The sequence below is a fragment of the Peromyscus californicus genome, unplaced genomic scaffold (genome assembly GCF_007827085.1).
Source record: "Peromyscus californicus insignis strain IS unplaced genomic scaffold, ASM782708v3 Scaffold_4__1_contigs__length_199733344, whole genome shotgun sequence".
NCBI lineage: Eukaryota > Metazoa > Chordata > Mammalia > Rodentia > Cricetidae > Peromyscus > Peromyscus californicus.
Window position 1 is genome coordinate 2314613 of NW_026294562.1, and position 22500 is coordinate 2337112.

At 45.2% G+C, this 22500-nt stretch overlaps 2 protein-coding genes across 5 annotated transcripts in view; one reads left to right on the forward strand and one right to left on the reverse strand.

Moving 5' to 3' along the window:
• The window catches only part of Shtn1 (shootin 1), a 106222-nt gene extending 98124 nt beyond the window's left edge, over nucleotides 1-8098 (forward strand). For 2 of the 4 annotated variants that reach the window (XR_008212984.1, XR_008212985.1), the window contains 2 exons: nucleotides 3726-3854; nucleotides 6270-6470. Coding sequence is in view for 2 of the 4 variants with exons in the window: in XM_052712929.1 (XP_052568889.1) it covers nucleotides 6270-6492 (223 nt within the window). In the remaining 2 variants the exon portion in view is untranslated. Of the gene's footprint in view, nucleotides 1-3725; nucleotides 3855-6269 lie in introns of all 4 variants that reach the window. The other 2 variants (XM_052712929.1, XM_052712930.1) reach the window with 1 other exon arrangement.
• Nucleotides 8099-10830: 2732 nt separating this feature from the next.
• The window catches only part of Eno4 (enolase 4), a 48075-nt gene continuing 36405 nt past the window's right edge, over nucleotides 10831-22500 (reverse strand). Inside the window, exons 9-14 of the mRNA XM_052712931.1 lie at nucleotides 19845-20012; nucleotides 17557-17682; nucleotides 15876-16071; nucleotides 13005-13072; nucleotides 12364-12481; nucleotides 10831-11138 (exon numbers count right to left, since the gene is read on the reverse strand). Of these exons, the coding sequence (XP_052568891.1) occupies nucleotides 11002-11138; nucleotides 12364-12481; nucleotides 13005-13072; nucleotides 15876-16071; nucleotides 17557-17682; nucleotides 19845-20012 (813 nt within the window). The 3' untranslated portion in view covers nucleotides 10831-11001. The remainder of the gene's footprint in view (nucleotides 11139-12363; nucleotides 12482-13004; nucleotides 13073-15875; nucleotides 16072-17556; nucleotides 17683-19844; nucleotides 20013-22500) is intronic.

Below are 22500 nucleotides of genomic sequence, written 5' to 3' on the forward strand. Positions count from 1 at the left end.
GTAAAATACCGTTGAGTAAATCTCAAAATTACTGTTAAAGTGCTGCCGAGTAATTCTCCATTCTCTCAAAGAATTAATTGCCTCTTAATGTTTGCTTCCAGTTACAAGGGCTGATTTTACAGGACTTTGTCTAAAATGTATCATTTCTGCAAATTGCCTTTGGTACTTTGTAGGTTTTTAAAAACTGTTTCTTAACAGTGTTTATGTTTCCTTTTATTTGTGCTTCATGGGGAAGAGTGAAGTTTTGTTTTGTTTTGTTCTGTTTTGATTGAAAGAAAAGTAACTTACAAGATTGGAAAAGCAATTTCAGAGCCTGGGATAAACCCACACATTTCACCGGGAATATACTTTATCATGTCATGGAAGTATATGACGGTATAAAGCAACAGACAGAATTCCTTGTGACTCCTGCTTTAAAGGTTGATGTATAAAATGCAGCAAATTGAAAGGAAAACTTAAAATACATATATGTATGAAAATGCATGTTGTGCACAGCTCATTTTAAAGGAAACAGTGTTAGCTCTGGTGATTTCTGTGAAAGACTATGTGTCTTTTAACATATTTCTTGTAAATAACACTCAGTTTTTAAATACCTGGAATCTAAATGAATTTTCATAGGGACTAAAACCTGTGCAAAATTATAAAAACAAAGAAACACAGTATAAAACCAACCCAGCAGCCAAAGAAAAGTGTCACACAATACAAAAAGTGTTTTGTAATGAGTTCATGGGTTGCCTCCATGGCTCTACCAGTGAGCGCTGTCCAGGTTCAGAACCTATCAGTTGTCTTCTGCTTCCTGGCATTAGCAGAATAAACAAACCAATACAGCCTTGAAGGGACCACTGCATGGCAGTTAAAAAAAACTAAAGGAAATTTTGCTGAATTTGGCACAGGGTCTTTGCCCAGCTATTGTTACCTGTGACAAAAGGAACTCCGGTTAATCAGGACGCAAGTAATACTCTCTATACTTTAAACGTAAATCTGTCTTCCTACAAGTAAAAAGCAGAGTCAAACTGACAGGCTGACACAGTCCTTGAGAAAAAATACCGTTTTTAGAAATTACACAAAGCCAGAAATATTGAGCTTTGTTCTACCTCCAGTTCCACCAGTGTGAGACTTGATAGTATTAGAAGTGTTCAGCTTATGTTTAGAATGTAACATTTTTGAAGTTTTGAATCAGTGCATGTAAAGCTCTGAAAAACAAGAGTTTCTGAAAGAAACAATGAACATTAGCTTCAGCAACTCTACTTCCATTCACTGCTCTGCTGTGTGCAGGGATTGGAAGGGGGGAAAGCAAGACTTATTTTTACACTAGCGAAATAGAAACCGACTTCCTCTTTGGAGTTTTCCCAGAAAACTACTTTATAAAGACAAATTTAAATCTTTCCACTTTCCATCCTTGAAGGTGGTAAATATGATTGTGGTTTTATCCGTTTTTATTGTAAATGAAACAGAGTTCAGACCGGCCACTGTACGTCATTTGTTGGATGGCTGCCACCGACTAATGCAGACGCCCCACTGGGAGACCAGAGAAGCGCTACACTGTGATTCACCAGATTGTGTTAAATAGTCCAGCTGTTGCGATTTGAAAGATAGTTACCTCGGAAGTGAAATAGAAATGAACTTGGCATTTATGCCTCAAACCATTTTTATACTGTTTGGCAATCAGCTTTTCAGAGGTAGCATTTTATAAAATAACTCTCACCGCTTAAAGGTTTCATTCACTGTAATGTTCAAAATGTCCCACCTTTATATTATCAGTAAAATTAAGCTTGAGCGATATTCAGAATTTGCATGAAATAAGCATCCCCCCCTTCATTTCCTGAGCTTTGATTGTATTCAATTGAGCTCAGAACCGTGTCGATTAGGGGCTCTTTGGGGCATTAGTTAATTTGAATTGCAGCCGAAATGTTAGCTAGAATGTTGTTGAATATAATTGGGATGTGGAAAGTTGATTTTGAAAGGAATTTCATTGAATGCAAACAATGACGGGCTTTGGGGGAGGGGCATAGAATGCTTCTCTTCTGTCTCCTGTGACACGGTCAGAGAAATCACCGAATCCCTTTACCAAGTTCAGCTTTGGTGGAACTGTCTGCAACAGTTCTGATTCTTCTCACACCAGTGTGGTGTGGAGTCAGATCTTTTCTTTTACCAGCTGCCAGAGACCCTTGTTCTGGCTCTCCTGTAGTCGGGAGGACAGTGGCTGTCAGTCATGATAGAGCTGCAGATTAAGATCTTGAATCCTAGCTTTTCCTTGTTTTTTTCTTTTTTTGTTGTTGTTGTTTTTGTTTTGTCTTGAAACAACTGTTGAACGTGTGATCCAGAATGATCCACAAATAAGGTCGATTTGAGTGGATCACAGATAACTAAAAGTATGTTGAAAAAGAAGAGAAATCCTGGCTAAGATTCTGCAGTTTGGGCCCCAAGATGACTGATAACACTTGCTCTCCTGGAGAATGCATCAGACAGGAGAGGGACAGACTGACCCACAGCCTTCCTCACCCTCTGTGACTCAGCAGTCTTGCTTTATCGATTCTGCTCCTCAGGAGAAAGGGTGCGTGACTGTTTAGGAGTATGAACTTTAGTTGCTTATTTGTAGCCAGTATCCTTTGATGCTGCATTGAAGTAGAAAGTGGACAGAGCAACAGTGGTCTGCAACTCCTGTGTACTGCTGCTTGAGCTTTTGGGATCTGAGCTTTTGAGAAGCCTCGGGTTCAGACCTCTAGACCCTGGCTGGGCTCTCAGTGCTGTTCCTGAAGGATTCGTAATAGTTGCTTTTTGTGTTGCTGAGATAAAATCCTCTAAGGGAGAAAGGACTAATTCTGGCTCAGTTAGTCCATCGCAGTAGGGAGGATGTGGCTGGAGGCTGAGGCAGCTATTCACATTGCATCCACAATTAGGAAGCAGAGGACAATGAATGCTACAGATCAGCTCTTTCTCCTTTTTATTCATTTCAGGAGATGAGCCCAGGAATTGTGCCACCCGCATTCAGGTCCTCCCACCTCAGTTCACCTAGTCTAAGTAATTCCTCACGGGCATACCTCTTGTCTCCTAAGTGATTCTTGATCCTGTCAAGTGAACCATCAATGACATCATGGGAATAGAGATAGAAAGTTGCCCAGGGAGGAAGGTTTCTCATTCCAGAAGGACTTTGAGCAGCTCCCCCAGGGAGCCAAGAAAGGACCTAGAGATATCAAACTGTAGCTTGAGGAGTGGACTTCGTCCTCGCTGATCTGAAAGTGGAGACAATGGAAATAAGCTAGTAAAAATGTCCACAATTACCCTGTGGCACCAATGTTGTATTTGGAAAATAGCTCAGAGCTCAGGAGGAGGCAGGAAGGAGGCAGCCCAGACTCTCGCACTGGCTCTGCCATTCATGAGCTGTGTGCTCTTAGGCCAGGCTCTCCCCCTCTACACACAGCACCATCTCCATCTATAAAAGGGCAGTTTGGATGGATGACCACTCTAAGCCTTCTCTATGTTGCCCTGGGGTTCCCAGGCAGTACTGCTGTGCCTAGTACCTACTGTGCCTAGTTTAGTGAAAGTCAACCATTCTCAGGCTGGGATTCTCAGGCTGGCCAGCAAGTGACTTCTCAGGTTACACTGCAGATAAACAGCTTGCTTGAGGACTGAAAAACAGTGACAGAGATAGTTCCAGAAACAGTATCAACCCAATAGTCCATGGTTTCTAAGTTTTCAGCTCAGCCTGTGTGTTGCTGCCACAGGATGCTGAGAGCAGTTCCTGGAAATGTCTGATCCCCAGCTGATGAAGACAGTTTTTGCTAGGAGTTGTTAACCATCCTTCACCTGCAGATTCACGGGCACGAAAACAGTAGTTCACAGGAGCAACCAAGGTTGGTATGGATTGATGGTAGTTGCTCACTCCAAATGGCAGAATGAGATACACACTTGTGCATGCTTCCAGCAGACTGGCTGGCTGACAGCAGCGGGCTCACAAGCAAGCTGGTGAAGCTAACTGGACTTGACCTGCAAACTTACTCGGCTTTTACCTAAACCTAAGCTAAGCAGCAGCTTTACCCCTGGAATCCTCTACTTGTTTGTTTCCAGTTTCTAGTTGGCTATGAGAGAAATGTGCATGAGTATTACAAGGCTGAAGTGAGATAGTAATCTTTTAAAAACATTTTTTAAACCCCAAGAAGGTTCATGTACAGCAGGCTCTGGGATAGCTTATGTCAGGCATAATGTGCTAACTCACCTAGCTGGCATGTGGCAGTGGCTGGCCGGTGGATCCATGCTGCAGTTCCTCTCAGCTTCTCCAGCTTGCCCACCTCCCAGCTCTGATGCATGTGCGGTTCCAAGCGATAGGGGGCTCAGCTTGTCTTGCAGGGCTGGTGCATCAGTCTGACTGGCCTTTGTCAGAGAAAGATGCATTTCAAGTTTGTCTTCCATCTCTGCCAATTTACAGCGGTCTTGCCTTTTAGCTGCCCGGACACCTAACTTCATGCATAGAGATGGCAGACTCCCACAGACTATACCTAATAGTGTCCTCTGCTGCCCAGGGTCTAATTCCTGTAACAGCTCTTATCAGTGGCTTTGCTTTTGTGATAATGAGCTATAAGATGTTGTCTGGACCAGAGAAAGCCAGAACAGGTACTACCAAGGAAATGATACCCCAACTCATCTCTAGGACACAGTAGCAGGTGTTTTGAGAAATGTTTCATTGGCTAAGGTAGAAGGACAATGCCATCATGGTCTCCGTTCTCTCCATTCCTGGAGGATCTCCTTCCTTCCACTGCTCCCCAGGAAGACAGTGCTGTGTGGTAGTCACGTAGAGTGATGGCCAAGCCATGTCTTTGATATGGCCTGACAGCTATAGAATGACTCCCAAGCATTTGGATGGAGCTCATGGTGATAAGCGTTGTCTTTTGGGTTCAGGCTTTTGTGCCTTGTGAACAGGTCATGCAAGCCACCTTCCATAACAGATGGTTTGTTCTGTTTCCATGTATAGAAGAGACCCCCAGGTCCACTCTTACCAAAGCTTTCGATCTGGGTCTTCTCTAGTTACTATTTATTTGTTTACGCTACACATGATTTTCAATAGGTGCTGGGGATAGAATCTTAGACAAAACTAAACAGTCCCTGCCCCATCCATCATCAGAGAGACAAATAAGTAACATCTAATTAACCATGGTAAGTTCCGAAAGGGAGAAGCACCACATGTGAAAGTAGCTCAGATCTGACCTGCAAGAGGTCAGGGGAGTGGGAACTGGCGTGGACAGGCAGAGCCGTGAGCAGATGCTAAGCAGTAGCTCTCCATCATACATCAAGTGGGCCTGTGGTGTCCTGACTCGTGGTTCTCTGGAATGAAGAAGTCTTTTCCTGGAATTGGCCAGGAGGACCAGAATAGTCTTGAGAACGTTAGTGCTGCCACATTCCCTCTAGGCAAGCTCTGCAACCCAGAACCTGCCCAGAGCAGGTGTTGACCATTACTTCTGAGAGGACTCAGGGCCCACAGCCTGACACATGGCAAAAGTATGTTTGAGGGACACCTCTGTTCCCACAAGGAAATGTCACCTTCGTGGCATGAAAAACAGTAGCTTCTTGCATCAGAAGGGAAGCAACTTCTGAGGGAAAGGAAACGGCTTCTAAAATTCTGTAAGAAACTTCTCAAGAACCACGTTCTCCTGGTTACAGAAGTTTCTGGTCACTCAGTGTTGGAGCTTATTCCCTGAGCTCCCCCATCAGCCCTTTTCTCTGCCCACCTCCTGAGGTCAGGACTCCCTCCTGGGTGGTAATGGCTGTGGGGGGCACAGCTGCCTGCCACTCTCATCTATCTGTCCATCACTGAGCCAGGGTGATCCCCAACCCTCTCCATGCAGCCTCTTCACAGCTAAGCTGCAAACAGCTGTGCTGGGGGCTGGAGGGGGTGGGGGGCTGGCTTGGCTCCTTCAAGGGAGGTAGGACAGAGCTGGCGTGGGTGGTGTTTGGGAGCGCACCGTGGAGCTGTGTATTTCCCAAGAGGAGTATGCGACCATGCAGGTAGGTGCAGTTGGCCTTTGAACTTCCGTAGTCAATCGCTCTGACTTTTCCTGCCTTCTCTTTCCTGGCCTTCTGCTCCTGTGATGTAATCTGATAGCTGCTGCTTCCTTTTTTTTTTTTTTTTAAAGCCTTGCATCTCAAAGACTACCATGCTATGCATGTTGGTTAGACTTTGAGCTTTTTTTGTTGTTATTTTCCTGAATCCAGGAATCTGAAAGTCAAATGTTTTCTCTGTTTAGTTATTTTTCTATTTAACTCTCTTCGTATAGGCCTCCCAGTAAAGGTGGATACAGGAGAAAACGTGTGGGCAGTGAAAAGCAAGCTGAGCCAGTTGTAGTTTTAGATCCTGTTTCCACACATGGACCCCAAACCAAAGACCAGGCTGCTGAAAAAGACCCAACTCAGTGCAAGGAGGAAGGAGGCGAAACGCAACCGGAACGCAAAGATGACGGCGGTGGGAAAGCTGCAGAGATGGACAGTTCCCACTGCTGACCCGAAACCAGAGGAAACCAGAGGCGGCGTGTTCTCAAGTCCTTGTCGGTGAGCACATGGCTCATCCGGGCGTACTGTCAAGGGCTGTTGGACATTCCTTTGCTCTGGCCACACACTTCTTTGCTGGTATCACTTTGTAAGTAGCAATTATAAACATAAGTAAGCTGTTTAGCAAAATGCATCTTCTGGGTAGTTTTTGTTCTTTATAGGGTAAGGGTCCTTTCTATATGACGTCTGACTTCCCTGAGAAGGTGGCAGGAAACCCATATGTTGATGTCTTTGTAGGGAATGTGCATACTACTCTTCAAACTTAGGCATGTTGAAATTCAAGGTGGTTGCCAATAATTGGATAAACAGAGACCGCTGAACTTAAAAATGATCTTAAAAATGCACCCTTTTATCCAAGCCTTCTATGTGCAGCCCTAGCACCAGGGAGACTGAGGCAGAGGATTGCTTGAGCCTGGACTTCAGTTTGGGTCACATTGCAAGACTCCATCTAAGGAGATGAAGTCGCCGAAGGAGGCTCTGTTTAGGTCTTTTGATGGGGAAACTGAAGCAGCCTGGACGTCCATTTTGTAGGGGGCGCTGAGACCATATGCAGTAGAGCTCCAGAGATGGCATCAAGCTCCAAGGTCTCTTAGGTCTGAGTTGATTACAGTTAACCGCTTTGCTGAAAAACATGCCCCCATGTCCACGGCTTGCCAAGGACGTCAGGGGTAATGTTCCAGTTGCAGAACAGAGAACTAAAATGGAAGTCCAAACCTTGAATTTAAAAGGAATACCTTGGTAAACCATATTTTCTGTTCCACAAGTTAACTGTGTTTTCCCACACACTCTCGTAGCACAAATACCATATTTCACTCCAGTTTTTATGCACAGTGAAGATAAGTGACAAGCACATATTTTTTTTCCTTCACTGCCGTTCTATATTACATGGGTCTTTTGTTTTGTTTTGTTTTTAGAGGAAATTAAGTGGTAGTTTCTAAAAATACAATGTTTCAGACTACCACAGTGAATAAATAGAAATGTAATCAGGGATTTAAAAAAAAAAAAACTTATGCAGGTTTTCAAAGTTGATTGTTTCAAATTGGTGTTTATTTAAAATAAGTGGTAATGTACTTGAATGCACTTTTTATGATAATGATTCAGTAATGGTAATTTTACTATTAAAGAAAGTGAAAGGCTTAGTTTTGTTAGCATGACTCAGCATGTAGCTGTCAGGTGGTTCGCACCTGAGGGCAAAAGAAAATGATAGTAACAATTGCGGTAGTTGTGTCCGATTGTATTTCTGCACGTGTGCTGCTAGCGTAGGCTTGAGGCAGTGGGGAGGCGGGTGAGAACACTTCCTCGATTTGGAGACAATTCTCTTTATGTAGGTTCATTAGGCCTGACCGTTTCCATGTTCCTTCAGTGCTGATTTTACCGCTCCCTGTCAGTTTACTCATGGGGAATTAAAAACGTGATTTTTTTTTTCTGACTGTGTGTTCCCATAACTGAATGATATGCTAACTGCAAGTGGTTAATTTGTTGAGATGGGTTCTGTTATGCTGTGATATGAACTCTTCTCAAACACAACACATTAAAGGAGACACACAACAGCTTCTCATTAAGGGTCAGTTGTGGTTATTGACATGTTGAAGTTCTCCAGCCTAGAGGGACACTTTAATAGAATTCTGCTTCTGACATGCCAGGAAAACTTTCTGCTACCCCCTACCTTCCCAGCCGCAGACTAAGCCAGTCTTGGCACTCTCCAGCAGAAGGGTGATGAGCGGGTAGCACCAGGAACCTTCAGGAGACAGCTGGCTTTGAGCGGCTCTCTTCCATGCTTCTTGAGTCTGCCACCAGGTTGCTGCTGGGGGTCTTACGCGCATTTGGGATAAAAAACAGGCATGCTGCCTTTCTATACTATTCCCTCACATATCAACAGAGTACCATGGTTGAAAAGCAGCCTCATTTCCAGCAGAAGTTAACCATTGGGTGAGGCGTGCTGGCTGGGCCAGGTTGTTTTGAAAGCATCTTTGCCTTTCATACTTTTGAAAATAGGCTTTCCTTCCCTGTGACCACAAAGCCTTGCAGATGACTGATACACAGGTATTTGAGGTAGACTTTGCTCACTCTTTCCCTACAGTTTTTCTATTTTCACCTCAGCTTTAAGGTTCTGCCCTTTACCAGGGAGGCTGTTGGCAAAGCAGGTGGTGTGTTGTATCTTCAAGATACGCTCTTGGGTGTGCGCACAGAAAGGCTTCTTCGACGCATTCAACTCATATGGTCTTTGAGTTGGGAGGGACCCCACATCTCTCTTTTCTCTAGCAGGACATTTATTCTGTTTTGAAGATATGGATTAGGTCTCTGCTGTAGCTCTCTTGACTACTTCCAACACTCGAGCAGCCACAGTGGGCAGAAAGGTATGCGGGCCCCTTGTGCTATTTAGTAAAGGAAGATGTCTCTCTCCTCCACTGGGAGAGTAAGAATGTTATTTAAATGCCTGAAGCCTTTATATCTGAGCAAGTCCCATACAAACTCCCATCGTAGACATTAGTTTTCCAGCCTGTGGCATCTGGTTGACGGGAGTCACCAGGGCTTCCAGCACCCAGAGTGGGTTGTTCTGAGTAAAAGGTGGTAGTGGTGGTGGGTGGGTGTTATGGCTTTGCCAAGTAACTCCTTCCTTACTTTCATGAACAGTAAGAGGGTTGTTGTACAGGGAAGTTGTTGACTGTGGGTCATCTTTTCAGACCACTTTAGGTTGCATGTTGGGCAAGTGATAGCTTGTATTACATTCTTAAACTCATCCTGGTGTTTCTGCAAAGGCCCACTATGTTCAATCACTTCCAACAGAGAGCAACTTGAACAGTTGTGGAGGATGGGTAACCCATTTGCCATTGTTACACAAGCCCTGGAATGGCTTCATTTCCCAGCTCACAGTCATTTTTAATCTAGGCTATGACTAATTCCTTTCTTTTTTTTTTAAAGGCAAATGAGGAACTCATTTATTCAATAAAACTAACTCCTTTCATCTCCTTATAGATCTCCTTATAAGCAAGGGAAGGAGGGAGGGAGGGAGCATGTGAATAAGAAAATTAATAAATAATAGAGACAGTGCTTAGCCCTCTAAGGAAAGTCCCTAGCCATCGGTGCACAGTCCTCAAGCAAGGCTAATGTGAGCAGAGTGCATTCTGGGCTGGCATTAAGGTACTGACCTGGTCATTTATTTTGCTCTGGTTCCATGGATTAGAATTATCTCCATTGCATGGTATACTCATACCGTGTGTGTGTGAGGACAACTGCTAGCACCAGGCGAACATCTTGTCGTACCCGTCCTGACTTTAAAACGGATTTCCCTTCAATCTCCTCTGCCCCACTGTTGGTTGTTAAGCGTCAGGAGAGACGGTGGCCACCACAAACTGTGACACATCTTCCCAAGCTTGGAGCGATGCTAACCAGTTCCCCGTGCCATGCTCCAAAGAGCCTGCCACTGAGCCAATCTCAAATCACGGTGCTGAGGGGAGGAGGCTGGTTCTCCCATGAGGACATGATGTTCCCTTGGCCATTCTCTTCAAAACAGACTATTTAACTGAAGTAATTCTGCTACAGGCCAGGACACTACAATTTGATGCAGTCTTTAGTTACAGCAGCCCTTGTAATAACCCACCTAACAAAGCACACGATAATGTAAAGGGGTGGCCGCTATTCTTCCCGTATTTGAGTATTTACTTCGGTGTTCTCTGCTGAAAGCCCAGCACTGACTCACAAAAGAGGCGCATCTGTCAACACGGATTTGTCATCATTTTTAACCACTTGCTGCTCGCTTCTTCATGCTGCGGTATCAACAAGAGGGTCAGAACATTCATCTACACGTGTGCTGATTAAGTTATGCCCACCTTTGTGCCAAAGGGATCTGGGGAGAAAATAATACAAGAACAACAGTGACGACAGTAACAGACGAGGAGGGATGGGCGAAAGGCAACCAGTGTAGGAAGCTAATTCAAAGTGTTGCCGCAGACGCCGCCGGGCAGCCCTGTGGTGCACGGCCCTGTGGTGCGGCCCTGTGGTGCAGCCCTGTGGTGCTTGGTGTTTGTGCCTGGCCATGAAAACCATCTGAAGGCAGCAGAGATCCTAACAGAATCAATGGATGCCTGTGGGGCACTGGGGACTATTCAGGGAAAGAGTCCTTTGGGTTTAGAGGTGTTCTGACTTGTGCGGGGCAAGGTACATGACTGAGGATGGGACTGGCATCAGAATGGATTAGCCTCTAATGAAGTTAGGTCATGACCTTCAGAAGGACAGCAGATCCTGTGTCGCCATGGCAATGTGATGGCTGTAAAATAAAGCTCTCGGAACTTCAGACAAAACCATCAGAGAGAGATTTTATCCAACGGTGAGACCAAAAGAATAAAAAGAATGCACGAGCTGGTGGAGTGAAGAGTCGAGCCAGCGTGGAGACTCTTCACACCACAGACACAGACAACACTCGCAGTACTGCTATCCCCTGGGAGTCCAGCCCCATGAGGCTCATAGTTTAGCTGATTCCTCCACAACTTCTGGGGGGAAGATGGAGTCCAGGGGACCAAGAGTTTCCTCAGCAACAGCCTCTGGTGTCTTTTCAGCATCCTCTTGAAAGGAAGCAAAATTGTGTTCTTCACTGGAACCTATTTAAAAAATAAATAAATAAAGTTTATAGTCCTGACCAGTAAGTAGTGTTGATTCCTATGTCATGTCTCCCAGGATTAAAGCTCTTCCTTCACCAGACCCATCCAGAACAGATCCAGACTGAGAACAGCCTGCCTCTTGCTCTGTTCTGTTTGTGTTACACCGACTGTGACATTCAGGGCACTGATTTTCACCAGCAAAGGCCAGCCCTGCACATGAACACAAAGGAGCACCAGCCACCCCAAAGGAAATAGAGCAGACATGACCGTCCCAGGCAGCACCATACATAATAACAACCATACTTTAGTGGCTGACATTTTGCCAAGATTGCCTCCTCAAAAGTGGGAGTGAAGCTATTTATTTTGCTAATTTGGGGTGTTCTTGGTGTTTGTCTAACAGCTTTAGAGAAGTTCTCACTAATCGGCCTAATCCATTCCAGAATGCCAGGGGCACTGGCCTAGCACCTAAGAAGGGGTTGGGCCTCCTCCAGTCTCCCAGGGTTCTTTTTGATGTTCTGAAGCAGCTGAGTTTCTTGAGAACTGGTGATAGGAGAGGTCTCTGAAGGCCCCACAAGTCAGAGTGACAAAAGATAAGAAGATATTTAAAAACAATATAATTTGGCCTATGGGGTGGGAGGGCAAGCCATTGTATCACTCGGTAAACAACACAGATTAACTTTGGACTGCCTTTAAAAGTGAATATACAGCTAGCTTCTCTCCAAGAGGGACACAAGAAGCTCCCCATGCAGATTTCTGAAGTTTGTGTTTCATAAGCAATCGGTTACTTTCTTGGGGGACCTTCTCCTCTCTGTGGTACCACGTCCGAGTCAACGTGCTGCCTACATGTGGGAAGTGAAACAAGTTGTTTCCAGAAGGAACACATGTGCTTTTAACTTCCAGGGGCTGTGCAGAGAAACCTTAAGTATAATTTGGGCCATAACAAAAGGCAGGCTTGGAGATTCCAATCAATTAATTCTATTGAAAAGCACCAAGCAGCCTATTCAGCAAGGAGAAGGGTGGTGAGAGTCTTAAGCATTCAGGTAAATAGATAATCCATTAAGCCGACAATGGACATTGTGGCGAGTGCCATCCTGCTCTTGTCAGCTCTGATTTATAGTCTTTGGATTGTCCCGCCCTCCTGCCGAGGGACTTCTATTCCCTCCCTTCCAATCTTTGTTCCCTTATTCACGGCCAAGGGAAAACAAAGCAGGAAAGCAGCACATACCCCATGTTCCACTCTGGATGAGTTCTTCCTCTATAGCCAGAAGGCGGTTGTATTTGGTCACCCGTTCACCCCGAGAAAGACCCCCCAACTTGATAAACCGGGCACCGAGTCCAACAGCCTAAAGTGGGGGAAAACAACTCATTTTAAACAGGGGAGTTTGGGTTTTAAGCAGTCCTCTGACGAGAAAGGGAACTGCTGCAGGATTCTGTGTGTGTGTGTGGGGGGGGGGGGGTTTCTCTTCGTCTTTATGGAAGTAAAGTGGCCTGCTGGCACGCTGAGCACTGAAGGGCAAACAGATGGTGTGCCTGACAGGCCATCGGGCACTTTACTAGTCCTGAGAGTGCGCCGATTTCATGGGAGCACGGCCTGGCCTTTCGCACCCGTCTTAGAGGGAAGATTGCAAGTGTACACCCCAGTCATTTTATACTGTGCCCGTCATTTTCCCTGGACTTCAATTTTGCCTCTTTTAAAAAGTTCAAAGATTAGCGCTTTGCAAAAGGGAGCTGTCTGGGAGGAAGCAAGTCTATTTCATAAAAGGTTACTCGACTTTCTCCACCAAAGACTGCATTTCCCTGAAATACCAATTCATCATAAAAGCAGTGTTTTGGCAATTTTGCAATTGACCATCCTTCTGCACTTACCAGATCGACAAGGCTGTCATCAGAGGACTCTGCTTCCGTGCTCCCCAAGATGGCGAGCTGCTTCTTACCTGCAAGAGCAGCTCCCGTCAGTCATGTGTGGCTTACAAGGACTCTGATCAAAACTACAAGTTTCCTAGAGATTTCGGAGTTTCTGGGGATGAACCAAGCTATCTAACCACTTGAGCATTCTCACCCAAGCATCTACATTTTTATCGCCCTGGCTTTATCTGTTTGGTTCTTTTTTAGTGCTACTAAAAAACAAAAAGGGGGGCAAAGGAGACGCTCCGTGGGTAAAAGCACTTGCTGCACAAGCATGGGGGCCTGAGCTTGAATCCCTGGGGCCCCTGTGAAAGCTGCATGCAACACCACTGACTTCTGTAATCCCACAGCAACGTCAGTATTTCCACAGGGGGAGGAGAAACTCAGGAAGCCCTCAGGATAGCCAGCCTGGCCTGTGCAGTGGGACAGTGACAAGAGACTGTCTCAAACAAGGTGGACGGAGAGGACCAGTACCTGAGGCTGTCCTTTGACCTCCACACAGCGCGTGCACTCACACGCACATGTGAGCATGCATACGAAACCACAAAGGCATATGTTATTAAATTTAAGATACATTGACTATAAGATACAGTATTATTACTACTAAAAGGATGGGGGGCCATGCTCAAATCAGATCAACTTTTAAAGGTCATAGCTATGACATTCAATTCCATTGCTGTTCAAGAGAGAAAAATGTGCTTCAAGGGCATGGGCTACGGAGTCCTTCCCTGGCACAGCAACTTTCTCAACTCATCCTGGGGGAGTTTACTCAAAGGAATGTTTTTTCTGGAGTTGCTAGTATTTATACATTTGAGGGTCTCAAAACCTCTTGAAACTCGCCAAAGTCTATAAAAGGCAGAGCCCTATAGTGACAGTTTGTATTTTTCAGGCAGGAAGCTTTCCAACCGGCACCTTCTAGTCAGTTCTGCCAGCCCACCTTCTGGTACCTGCCCCATCCCCTGGCTGCCAGGCTGGCTCTGAGCCCTGCTCCAGGTCTGAGGCTGTCCTTCTGTCTAGCTCACACCCCTGATGATGTTATCTCTGTGTCAGGGACTGCGTAAGTGTACAATACAAGACAGCTATGACCTCACTGGAATTACACTGCATTGGGGATATCAGCCTTTAACCACACAAGTCTTCACAGTTATCACCACAGAGAGAAAATACAGGTGGGTACTGCTATGATGAAAGTCCAGAGCAAAACCATTAGGGGTCAGCAGGTCAGGTATGGTGTAAACATCAGCACAAGTTCATTTAAGTCAAAACTTGAAGAATGAGGAGGAGTTGGCCAAGTGAATGGCAAGGCAAAGCATTTTAGTCAAAGGAATAGCACGTCCTGACTTTGAAACATATGGAACTGAAAATGAACAAGTGTGGGCAAGTGGGATCACTGAGGGCCAAGGGAGAGTTTAACCTCTGCAAACCTCCATTTTCATCAGGAAAATGGAGAGGGCGGTGTGTACTACGACATTTGCTGTGAGGGTTCACCCTGAAGCTGAAATGGCTGTACTAGTACTACACAGCTGCTCTCCCTGGTGCCCCAAATCTACCAGCAGTGACCCCTTGGCTCCACGAGTCATCCCTCGGACCCTGTTCTGGGATCCTGCTCCTTCCAGACTCCTTGCTAGGGACCCGCATCCAGGTACCTTCCTGATGCTACATAGCGTTGTCAACCTGCAGGCAGCTTCCTGGTACTGCAGTCAGCAAGCCTCCTTCCTGCTCCAGGTCCCTGTGCTGACAGAAAAACTGCTTCTCCTAAATGGAATCTTCCTGCCATTTCCTGCTGAGATAGACCAGTTCCCCTCTAAGGGTGATCTCGCTCCAAATTCCGCCCAATCCCAGACTCCTGACGCCAGTGTAAAGCAAAATGGCCCCGGGAGGTCTGGGTATATGACAGGCAATTAAGTTTCAATCAAGTTAATTGCCACGTCCTTACTTGGGCTGTGCCTGCCTGGAAGATTAGAAGCTCACCCTTCCACATAGAATCTCCTGGATTCATGGAGGAAATGAATCTATTATTAAATTAATTGCATGTATCCATGTGGGTACATGTGTATGCGTAGGCAAGCATACATACATGTGTATATGCATCTGGAGTTCAGAGGACAGCGGGATCTCTCATTAGCTTAGAATTTCACTAAACAGGCTGGATTAACCAGCCATCAAGTCCAGGGAACCCCTGTCTCTAGTTTCCATCACACCATCACTGGGATTATAAGCGTGCACTTGACTTTTTACATGGGTTCTGGGGATTGAACTCAGGTCCTCAGGCTTATGAGCAAACACACTGGTCATGATGTGGAGGTAAGGCTAACACATCCACCCTTCTGCTCCCTCATGGTTCCTGGTGCCTCACCTTTATGAATGTCAAGCTGTTTCCTTGAGCCAGAGGACTGCATTGTCTCTGGTGAGCTAGCCAAGGTACCAGGTATTTCCCAGAGCAGAATTCAAAGCTTTAGGCCTGTTCTTTAGCAGGAAGGGCTGGGCACCCCTTCTGAGTCTCTGATAGTCCTCTGCACCCCAAAGCCACAGACTAAAGCAAATAGATGGGTATGCTAGGGTGGCTCTGCCCTCTGTTAGGGGCAGAAAGCCCTCCCCGCTGTGAAGCCACTATAGGTCGTGATCAGTGAAAGATCTGACCTTGTGGACTAAGGCTGCCGCAGAACATCATGGTGCCAGGTGCTAAGCTGCACTCAATCCCCCACAAATGGCTGAACTTTCTTTGCTTTCAAGACTTAATCCTCACGTTTTATTAACGTGGACATACTGTGTGGGTTTGGCTCCTTGCATAACCAAGCCATTACGGGTCTCTCAGATCGATATTTTACTCACCGTCGATAAGATGGGTTATTTCTACCAAGTCAGACATTGTGGTTTGGTTTGTATGGTTTATGATCAGCCCGTGAGATTTGGGGGTGCTGATATTTCTGTGCTCTAGGAGTTTAGAGACGCTTCTGGAAGCAGCCCCTGCAATTATGTAGCACCTGGGAGCGAGAGCATTATAGATGCTGTCCCACTGTTCGGCGTCCTGGGTAAATAGTTAAGAGCTGATCATTATAATGCATTGAATGCCATCACAAGACAACAGCACTAACAGCATACCATCAAGTCACACACTTTCTCTGAAACACATAAAATATTTTCCTTGACATCTGTGCCCTAAGGATTTCTGTGCCACCGCCATACAAATTAACAAGCTTCGTGGAGAGAAGCTCCAAGTAATTTAATTTGAGCCTGAAGATCTTGTGGAGAAAAAAACAAAAAACACAAAAAACCAAAACATTGGTGTCTGAAGTATTGTCTCCACACTGCCCATGGGGTTGAGGCCCAGCTATCGCCATCCATTGTTTTGTCCGCAGTACAGTTCAACACTGGCTGGTTAGAAGGTTCTCCAGTTACTTCCATGAAACAAACAAACAAAAGCCTGGGGAAAAAAGCCATCTTTATTTGTTAAGACTATTGTATTAATAGTCAATTAGTAATTATTAACCGTTAATAGTCAATAACAAGATGGCAACACCACTGTGTGACATGAAATACTTAATTAGATGTGTGTTTATGCATATACCTACATGCACACAAAGTCATCCTGGCCACTGGACCAGATTTCAAGCCAGCCCATAGTTGCTGGCTGTGTGGGTGGGTCCTCTCACATTGACAGAGCTATGGTGTAGTGGGTAGCTGTTCCAGCTTTGACCTGGAAGTACTACCCGCATTGAGGCTTCGGTAACTGTCATGCCTATAAAGGGAGCCGAGACATGATCCCGAAGCTGTGGTCAGTCTCAGGCTTGTCATTACAAGGCTCAGAGAGGCCCCGAGTTCAGCTGTATTTTCTGAGAGTGCTGTAAGTACTCTAGGCTGTGAGAGGGGAGCCCTGAAACTCCAAATTAGATCTAGCTTTCCTGTTGTCTGGAATCCAATTAGTTGTCTCAGAGGATATCTGTTCAATATGCAGATGGTTCTCCAACTCATAAAATCATGAAATTCAATTTGGACATGGTCTTCCGTGGCCTTTAGATGACCCTTGGCAGGGTTTTCCTCTGAATGCACTCTGAAACCTCAGGATCCCAAACCTTCTCAGAATACAGTCGTGCTACTTGTATGCATATGTAGAAACTGGCCTTCGCCTGAGGAGTATCTGGCTTTCTAAAAGTCCTGTTTCCATGAGCACATGAAAATGATATATGATTAACCTATCGAAGCTCTGGCTGGCACAGCAGGGCCGGCTTCCATCAGCCAGGCTGCTTGTAAATACACAGGTACTCCTGAAGGGCTTGTTTCATTTCACAGACAGGCATGCTCCTAGGTAATTGTGCTTCTGCTATTCATTTGCTTGGTAAGTGACTTTTCATAAATGCCAAAACAAAGCAGCCCAGCCCAGCCCAAATTACAACATGTTCCCAGCAACAGAGGTCCAGAAGAATGGGTTTTGTATTCTGCTTTGTTATAAAATGTGAAAGGTGAGACTCCTTACTTTATCACATGTAAAACAGAAAAGGTGGACCCTGCTTACCTCCTTCCTGAAAGGATCAATTAAGGCAATAATGGAAGGATACTTGTTGATCAGATCCACGTAGAGGTCCACCATCTCAGCCATGCTTTTGTACGTGCCCGCCATCACCTCGTACTTCCCTTTACTCTGATGTGTGTGAGGAAGGCGGTGAAAGATAAACGGTGGGTTCTCTGGATGGTGAAGGTGTCATTCAAACTCTCTTTCATAGCAATGATTATACACTAGCTCTTTTCAAGGCACATTCCGCTGCAAAATCTATGCACTGGTACTTTCTAATTCTCTCAGAGATTGTATCCTGACCAGTTTCCCCTTTCCCCTCTCCTGTACTTTAAATTTCATAGTTTTTAACCCGGGGAAGGCAAGTCGCCATTGCTCTGGATGCCCCAGAGAGCTCTTCCCACAGACTTCGGATGAAGCCTTCTGCACAAAAAAAAACACATCAGGTACAGAGTGGGAGGAGAACGGCCTTCTGTTTAGGGTTATGACACAGTAGTGCAGGCCCCCAGTTGCCTGGGTAGGTGGACAATAACACAAATCCACCAAGGGTCACACAGAGCAGCAGTGCAGACCTGCCCACTCTGGAACCCACTGTCTTTCAACTCTCAGAGAACAAGTCACTTGTTTCCCTTTCTGTAAAAGTAAATAAACTCTGAAATCAGGGCAAAGCTTTTGCACACTAACACCCAAGAGGAGCGGCACGCGGTCCTGGAAAGGTGGCTCGTCCTCAAGTGGCCGCCACTTGCCCTGGAAGGGGAGAGGTGTTCTGATGCAAGCCTATTCATTTGATTTCTGCAAAGGCTCGTGGCATTAAGTATGGAAGTAAACAGGGTTAAAGGATCCAGTTTAGTCCTGCAAGACAAAGCAGCTCGCTCCCAAGTTTGTGACCAGGGGTGGCACCAGGGATGCTTAAGTTAGGGAGGGAGGTGGAAGTGGGCGGTTTGCTTTGCTAATACCCTCCTGCTGTTCCAGCTAATAGAATGGACTCTACTGGAACTAAGCAGGTTCCTAAGAAGTCTACAGTTAAAAGGATTTTCTACCTTTTTCACATTAAAAAGCAGCAAGAAGTTTTAGCGTCTATAATGAGAAGCTTAAAAATCCTATCTTGTCGGTGAAGAAATGCTAATGACTTTGAACTAACATTATTGTAAGAATTACCTGATATCAAGCTAATACATTTTACTGAATATAAGCAATAAATACCCATTCTAGCTAGCACTAGCAGTCAGTATATTCATAGTTCTGGGTATACGTTGCTGATGCAAACATGCAATTATTTTTCTTAATGGTATGCCTAGGAACCAATCATTACATGAAGAATAGGAAATTACTTTAAACATCCCTTTATGTGCTTGGTTTCCTTAGAGAGTAAAATAACTTCTAGAAATCAGCCAAAACTTAGGGTTCTTCTATACCGTTCAAAATTTTCTTTGTAGTGAAAGTCAGAATCACAGTTAAGTGAAATCCTACTTGCCATGTCTCCTGAAGCGACATTAATTACCAAGTTGGCACAAGTGTGCTTGCTTCAAGATGACAGGTTATTTGTAAAACTGAGAACCAGCATTGGTGCATCTGAGGATGGGAAGTGTGTGCAAGTGTGTAAAATAGGAAACTGACTAGATTTCCTAATGCACAGATTCCCAGGCATAGAGGTGAACTGCTGCTGTAGCCTGGGGCTGAGGGTGGGGGGGTCAGCTTTCATTTCCTTTTAAAATATTTCTCTCTGTAGGTGAAGTGATTGCCAGGTGATGGTCCAGGTGGGGGGACAATAATGTATTTAGTTGGAATAAAACCATATTCCTCATAAACTTAATAACTTGGGGATGTGGCTCAGTGGTAGAATGCCTTGCCTGGCATGTGTGAAGCAGGGTTCGATTTCATGCTCTTTCATGCTTGACAGATTCAGCATTTACCAACCAAATGATTTATACTCACAAAACATACCAGACTGTTAAATTATTTCCCAACAGCTTTCAGGATTATACTATAAATCATGCTATTAAATAGGTTCCTAAGAAGTCCAAAAATGAAGGGATTTTAATATGTTTTTCATTTTTAAAGCCTTCATTTTATGTGTCCATTTTAATTGCAAGATTTCTATATATGATCATGATATTTCATGTTACTTTTAAAAATTAATAGTGCATTATTTTCTAGTCATTACCTAATTTGGCTTTCTCAACTCCGTTTTTATTTATGCATTTATAATAGCATCTGTTCAAAAAATATTCAGGTAAGTTCTAGTTTAAAAATCATGTCCTGCAAACAGGGAGGCCGCTCTGGAAACTCACATAGTCCATCAACTCGTGCGCAGCGCAGTTGATGGCCAGGTGCAGGCTCATTCCCAGCTCTATCCCCAGGTTCGAGCAGATCCCCTGAATCAGAAGCAGTGGCTGCTCTAAGGTGTCATAGTTAACCGTTAGACAGCCAAGGTGAGACATCTTGCCAGTGATTGGCTGCTGCAAGATCAAAGGAGAACGATTCAGGTCACCATAGTGTGTGAAGGTTCTTGGAGCGCCCTGCGACAGACATGGGTCTCCAGAGACCTCTTCCTTCCATGTTTGATGGCGTCTACTTCTGACCCTCCCCGCCCAGCCCTGGTCTGAGTCTTTAATCCCCAACACCATCTGCTTTTCTTTCTTCCTAACTATTCTACCTGACCAACTCTGCCCTTGTTCACTGGGCTAACCTGAGCCACCAATCACCAGGCTATCCCTGGAAATATCCATGGATCTCTACCTTGGTTAGTCCTCCTCTTCCAAAACACTTTCTTACGTTCAGGTTTCTTCTAGGTGAGTATCACGGTTAGCTGTTGTTTGTTTGTTTGTTTAGTACCAGTACCAGCTCATCTGAGTTGCTCTGACCTCCGTGAGTGTGAACACTGCCTTTTTTCTTTCTCCCTCTGTTAGTGACGCTATGAGTTTCTAGGCTATCCTATGCCACTCTGTTCTTTATAGAGACAGGATTCAGTTCAGTCCCAGTAGTCATAAAGAATACCTCTCCATCCTAAGATTTCAGTTAATGCCAGGCGTTGATGGTGCACTCCTTTTATCTCAGTACCCAGGAGGCGGAGGCAGGAGGATCTCTGAGTTTGAGACCAGCCTGGTCTACAGAGTGAGTTCCAGGACAGCCAGGGCTACACAGAGAAACCCCTGTCTCAAAAGACAAAACAAAACAAAACAAAAAAAAGGGAAAGAAAAAAAAAAAAGATTTCAGTAGCGGATGATCTCTCCAGGAAACTTGCAGCCAGGAAGAGGAAGACTGAGGCGCCAAGTCTACATTAGCACTCTTGGAATAAAGTCTCCATTTCTTTGACTTAGTCCTGGTCTTGGAAGAAAAGCACTAAGAGGGGGTGGGGTGGGGGAGGGAGCAGGGCACATGCAGTGCCCAAAGGGGGTGGAGAACACATGCTTACCTGACCTCTTTTGCCTGCATCATGCCCTTTTTTGGTCTCTGGTTTTGGAGGTGGGGGCTATGGGATGAGAAAATGAAGAAAAATGTATCACTTGGTATTTTCAGACATCCCTGTGGCAGCAAGCAGAGCTGTTGGCCCTGAGGCTGGCTATTCTTAGGGGAGTGGTCTTCTATACCATGAATCTCATGCATACGAAGTTGGCTACACAGACACAGAGATCATTCCAGAAATGTTCTTCAAGTCCCTCAACCTCAAGTCTGCCTTTAGTTCATCCTCTTCTGCCCTTACCCCACTGCACATTGGTCCTCAAAGCATATGCAGGTCACATTAGGAACTCCTGGTGTGTGCACACACTCCTTCTGGGCAGGAGCATAGCAAATCCTCTCCTGACCTCAGAACTACTACCTGCCAATGTGGGATTTGCTTTCACAGGCTCAATATTTTCAGAATAAAATCAAGGTGTATTTGATTTTTGGAGAGAGCCAAAGGTCATGAAATACTTTATAAATCCTAAGTGATGATCTTAGTAAAGAGCCAGTTTCTCGGGGACTAAAATGGATTGTCCAATACCCTGGAAGATAGATCCACTGCCAATGAACAATGTATGCACTTGGATCATAGGTAGCTTCACCTGCCAACTTGACACAAACCCAGAGTCACCTAGGAGGACCGTCTAGGTCAGACCTGGCCTGTGGCCACGTCTGTGAGGCTTTTTCATTTTCTTTTGTCATTTCTTTCTTTCTTTCTTTCTTTCTTTCTTTCTTTCTTTCTTTCTTTCTTTCTTTCTTTCTTTCTCTTCTTTCTTTCTTTCTTCTTCTTCTCTTCTCTCTCTCTTTCTTTCTTTCTTTCTTTCTTTTCCTTTTCTTTTTTTTTTCCTCTTTTTTTTGGTTTTTTGAGACAGGGTTTCTCTGTATAACAACCCTGGCTGTCCTGGAACTCGCCTGAACTCAGAGTTCTGCCTGCCTCTGCCTCCCAAGTGCTGGGATTAAAGGTGTGCACCAGCACAGGCTGGCTGTAAGGCTTTTCTTAATTGTTAATTGATACAGGAGAGCCCAGCTGACAGTGTGTGGTGCCATCCGTAGGCTGCTCCCCTAAACCCCCTTTTCTAACATGCCTTTTACACCCCTCCCATTAGGACAATCAGCCCCTCATACCTGGGAGCTCCCTTTTTCCTAGTCCTCCCCTAGAGGTGCGCCTCCTCCCCTTCCCACTCCATCATGGCCATCCTGGCTGGATTTGTACAGTGACCTGCGCCCCCACCCCCTTTATAATTAAACAGACCCCGGAAGTGCTGGTTCCAAGATGGACCCAAGATAATGTTAGCGATTTTAAAGTGATGAAATGTACAGACCATGCAAACCACGACAGAAAGAAAGGTAGCTGAACAAGCCGGAGGAAGCAAGCCAGTAAGCAAGGTCCCTCCATATTTTCTGTTCCAGGTTCCTGCCCTGACATTCCTCAATGGTAGACTGGTACCCGGAAGTGGAAGCCAAATAACCCTTTCCTCCCAGGTTGCTTTTTTGGTCATGGTG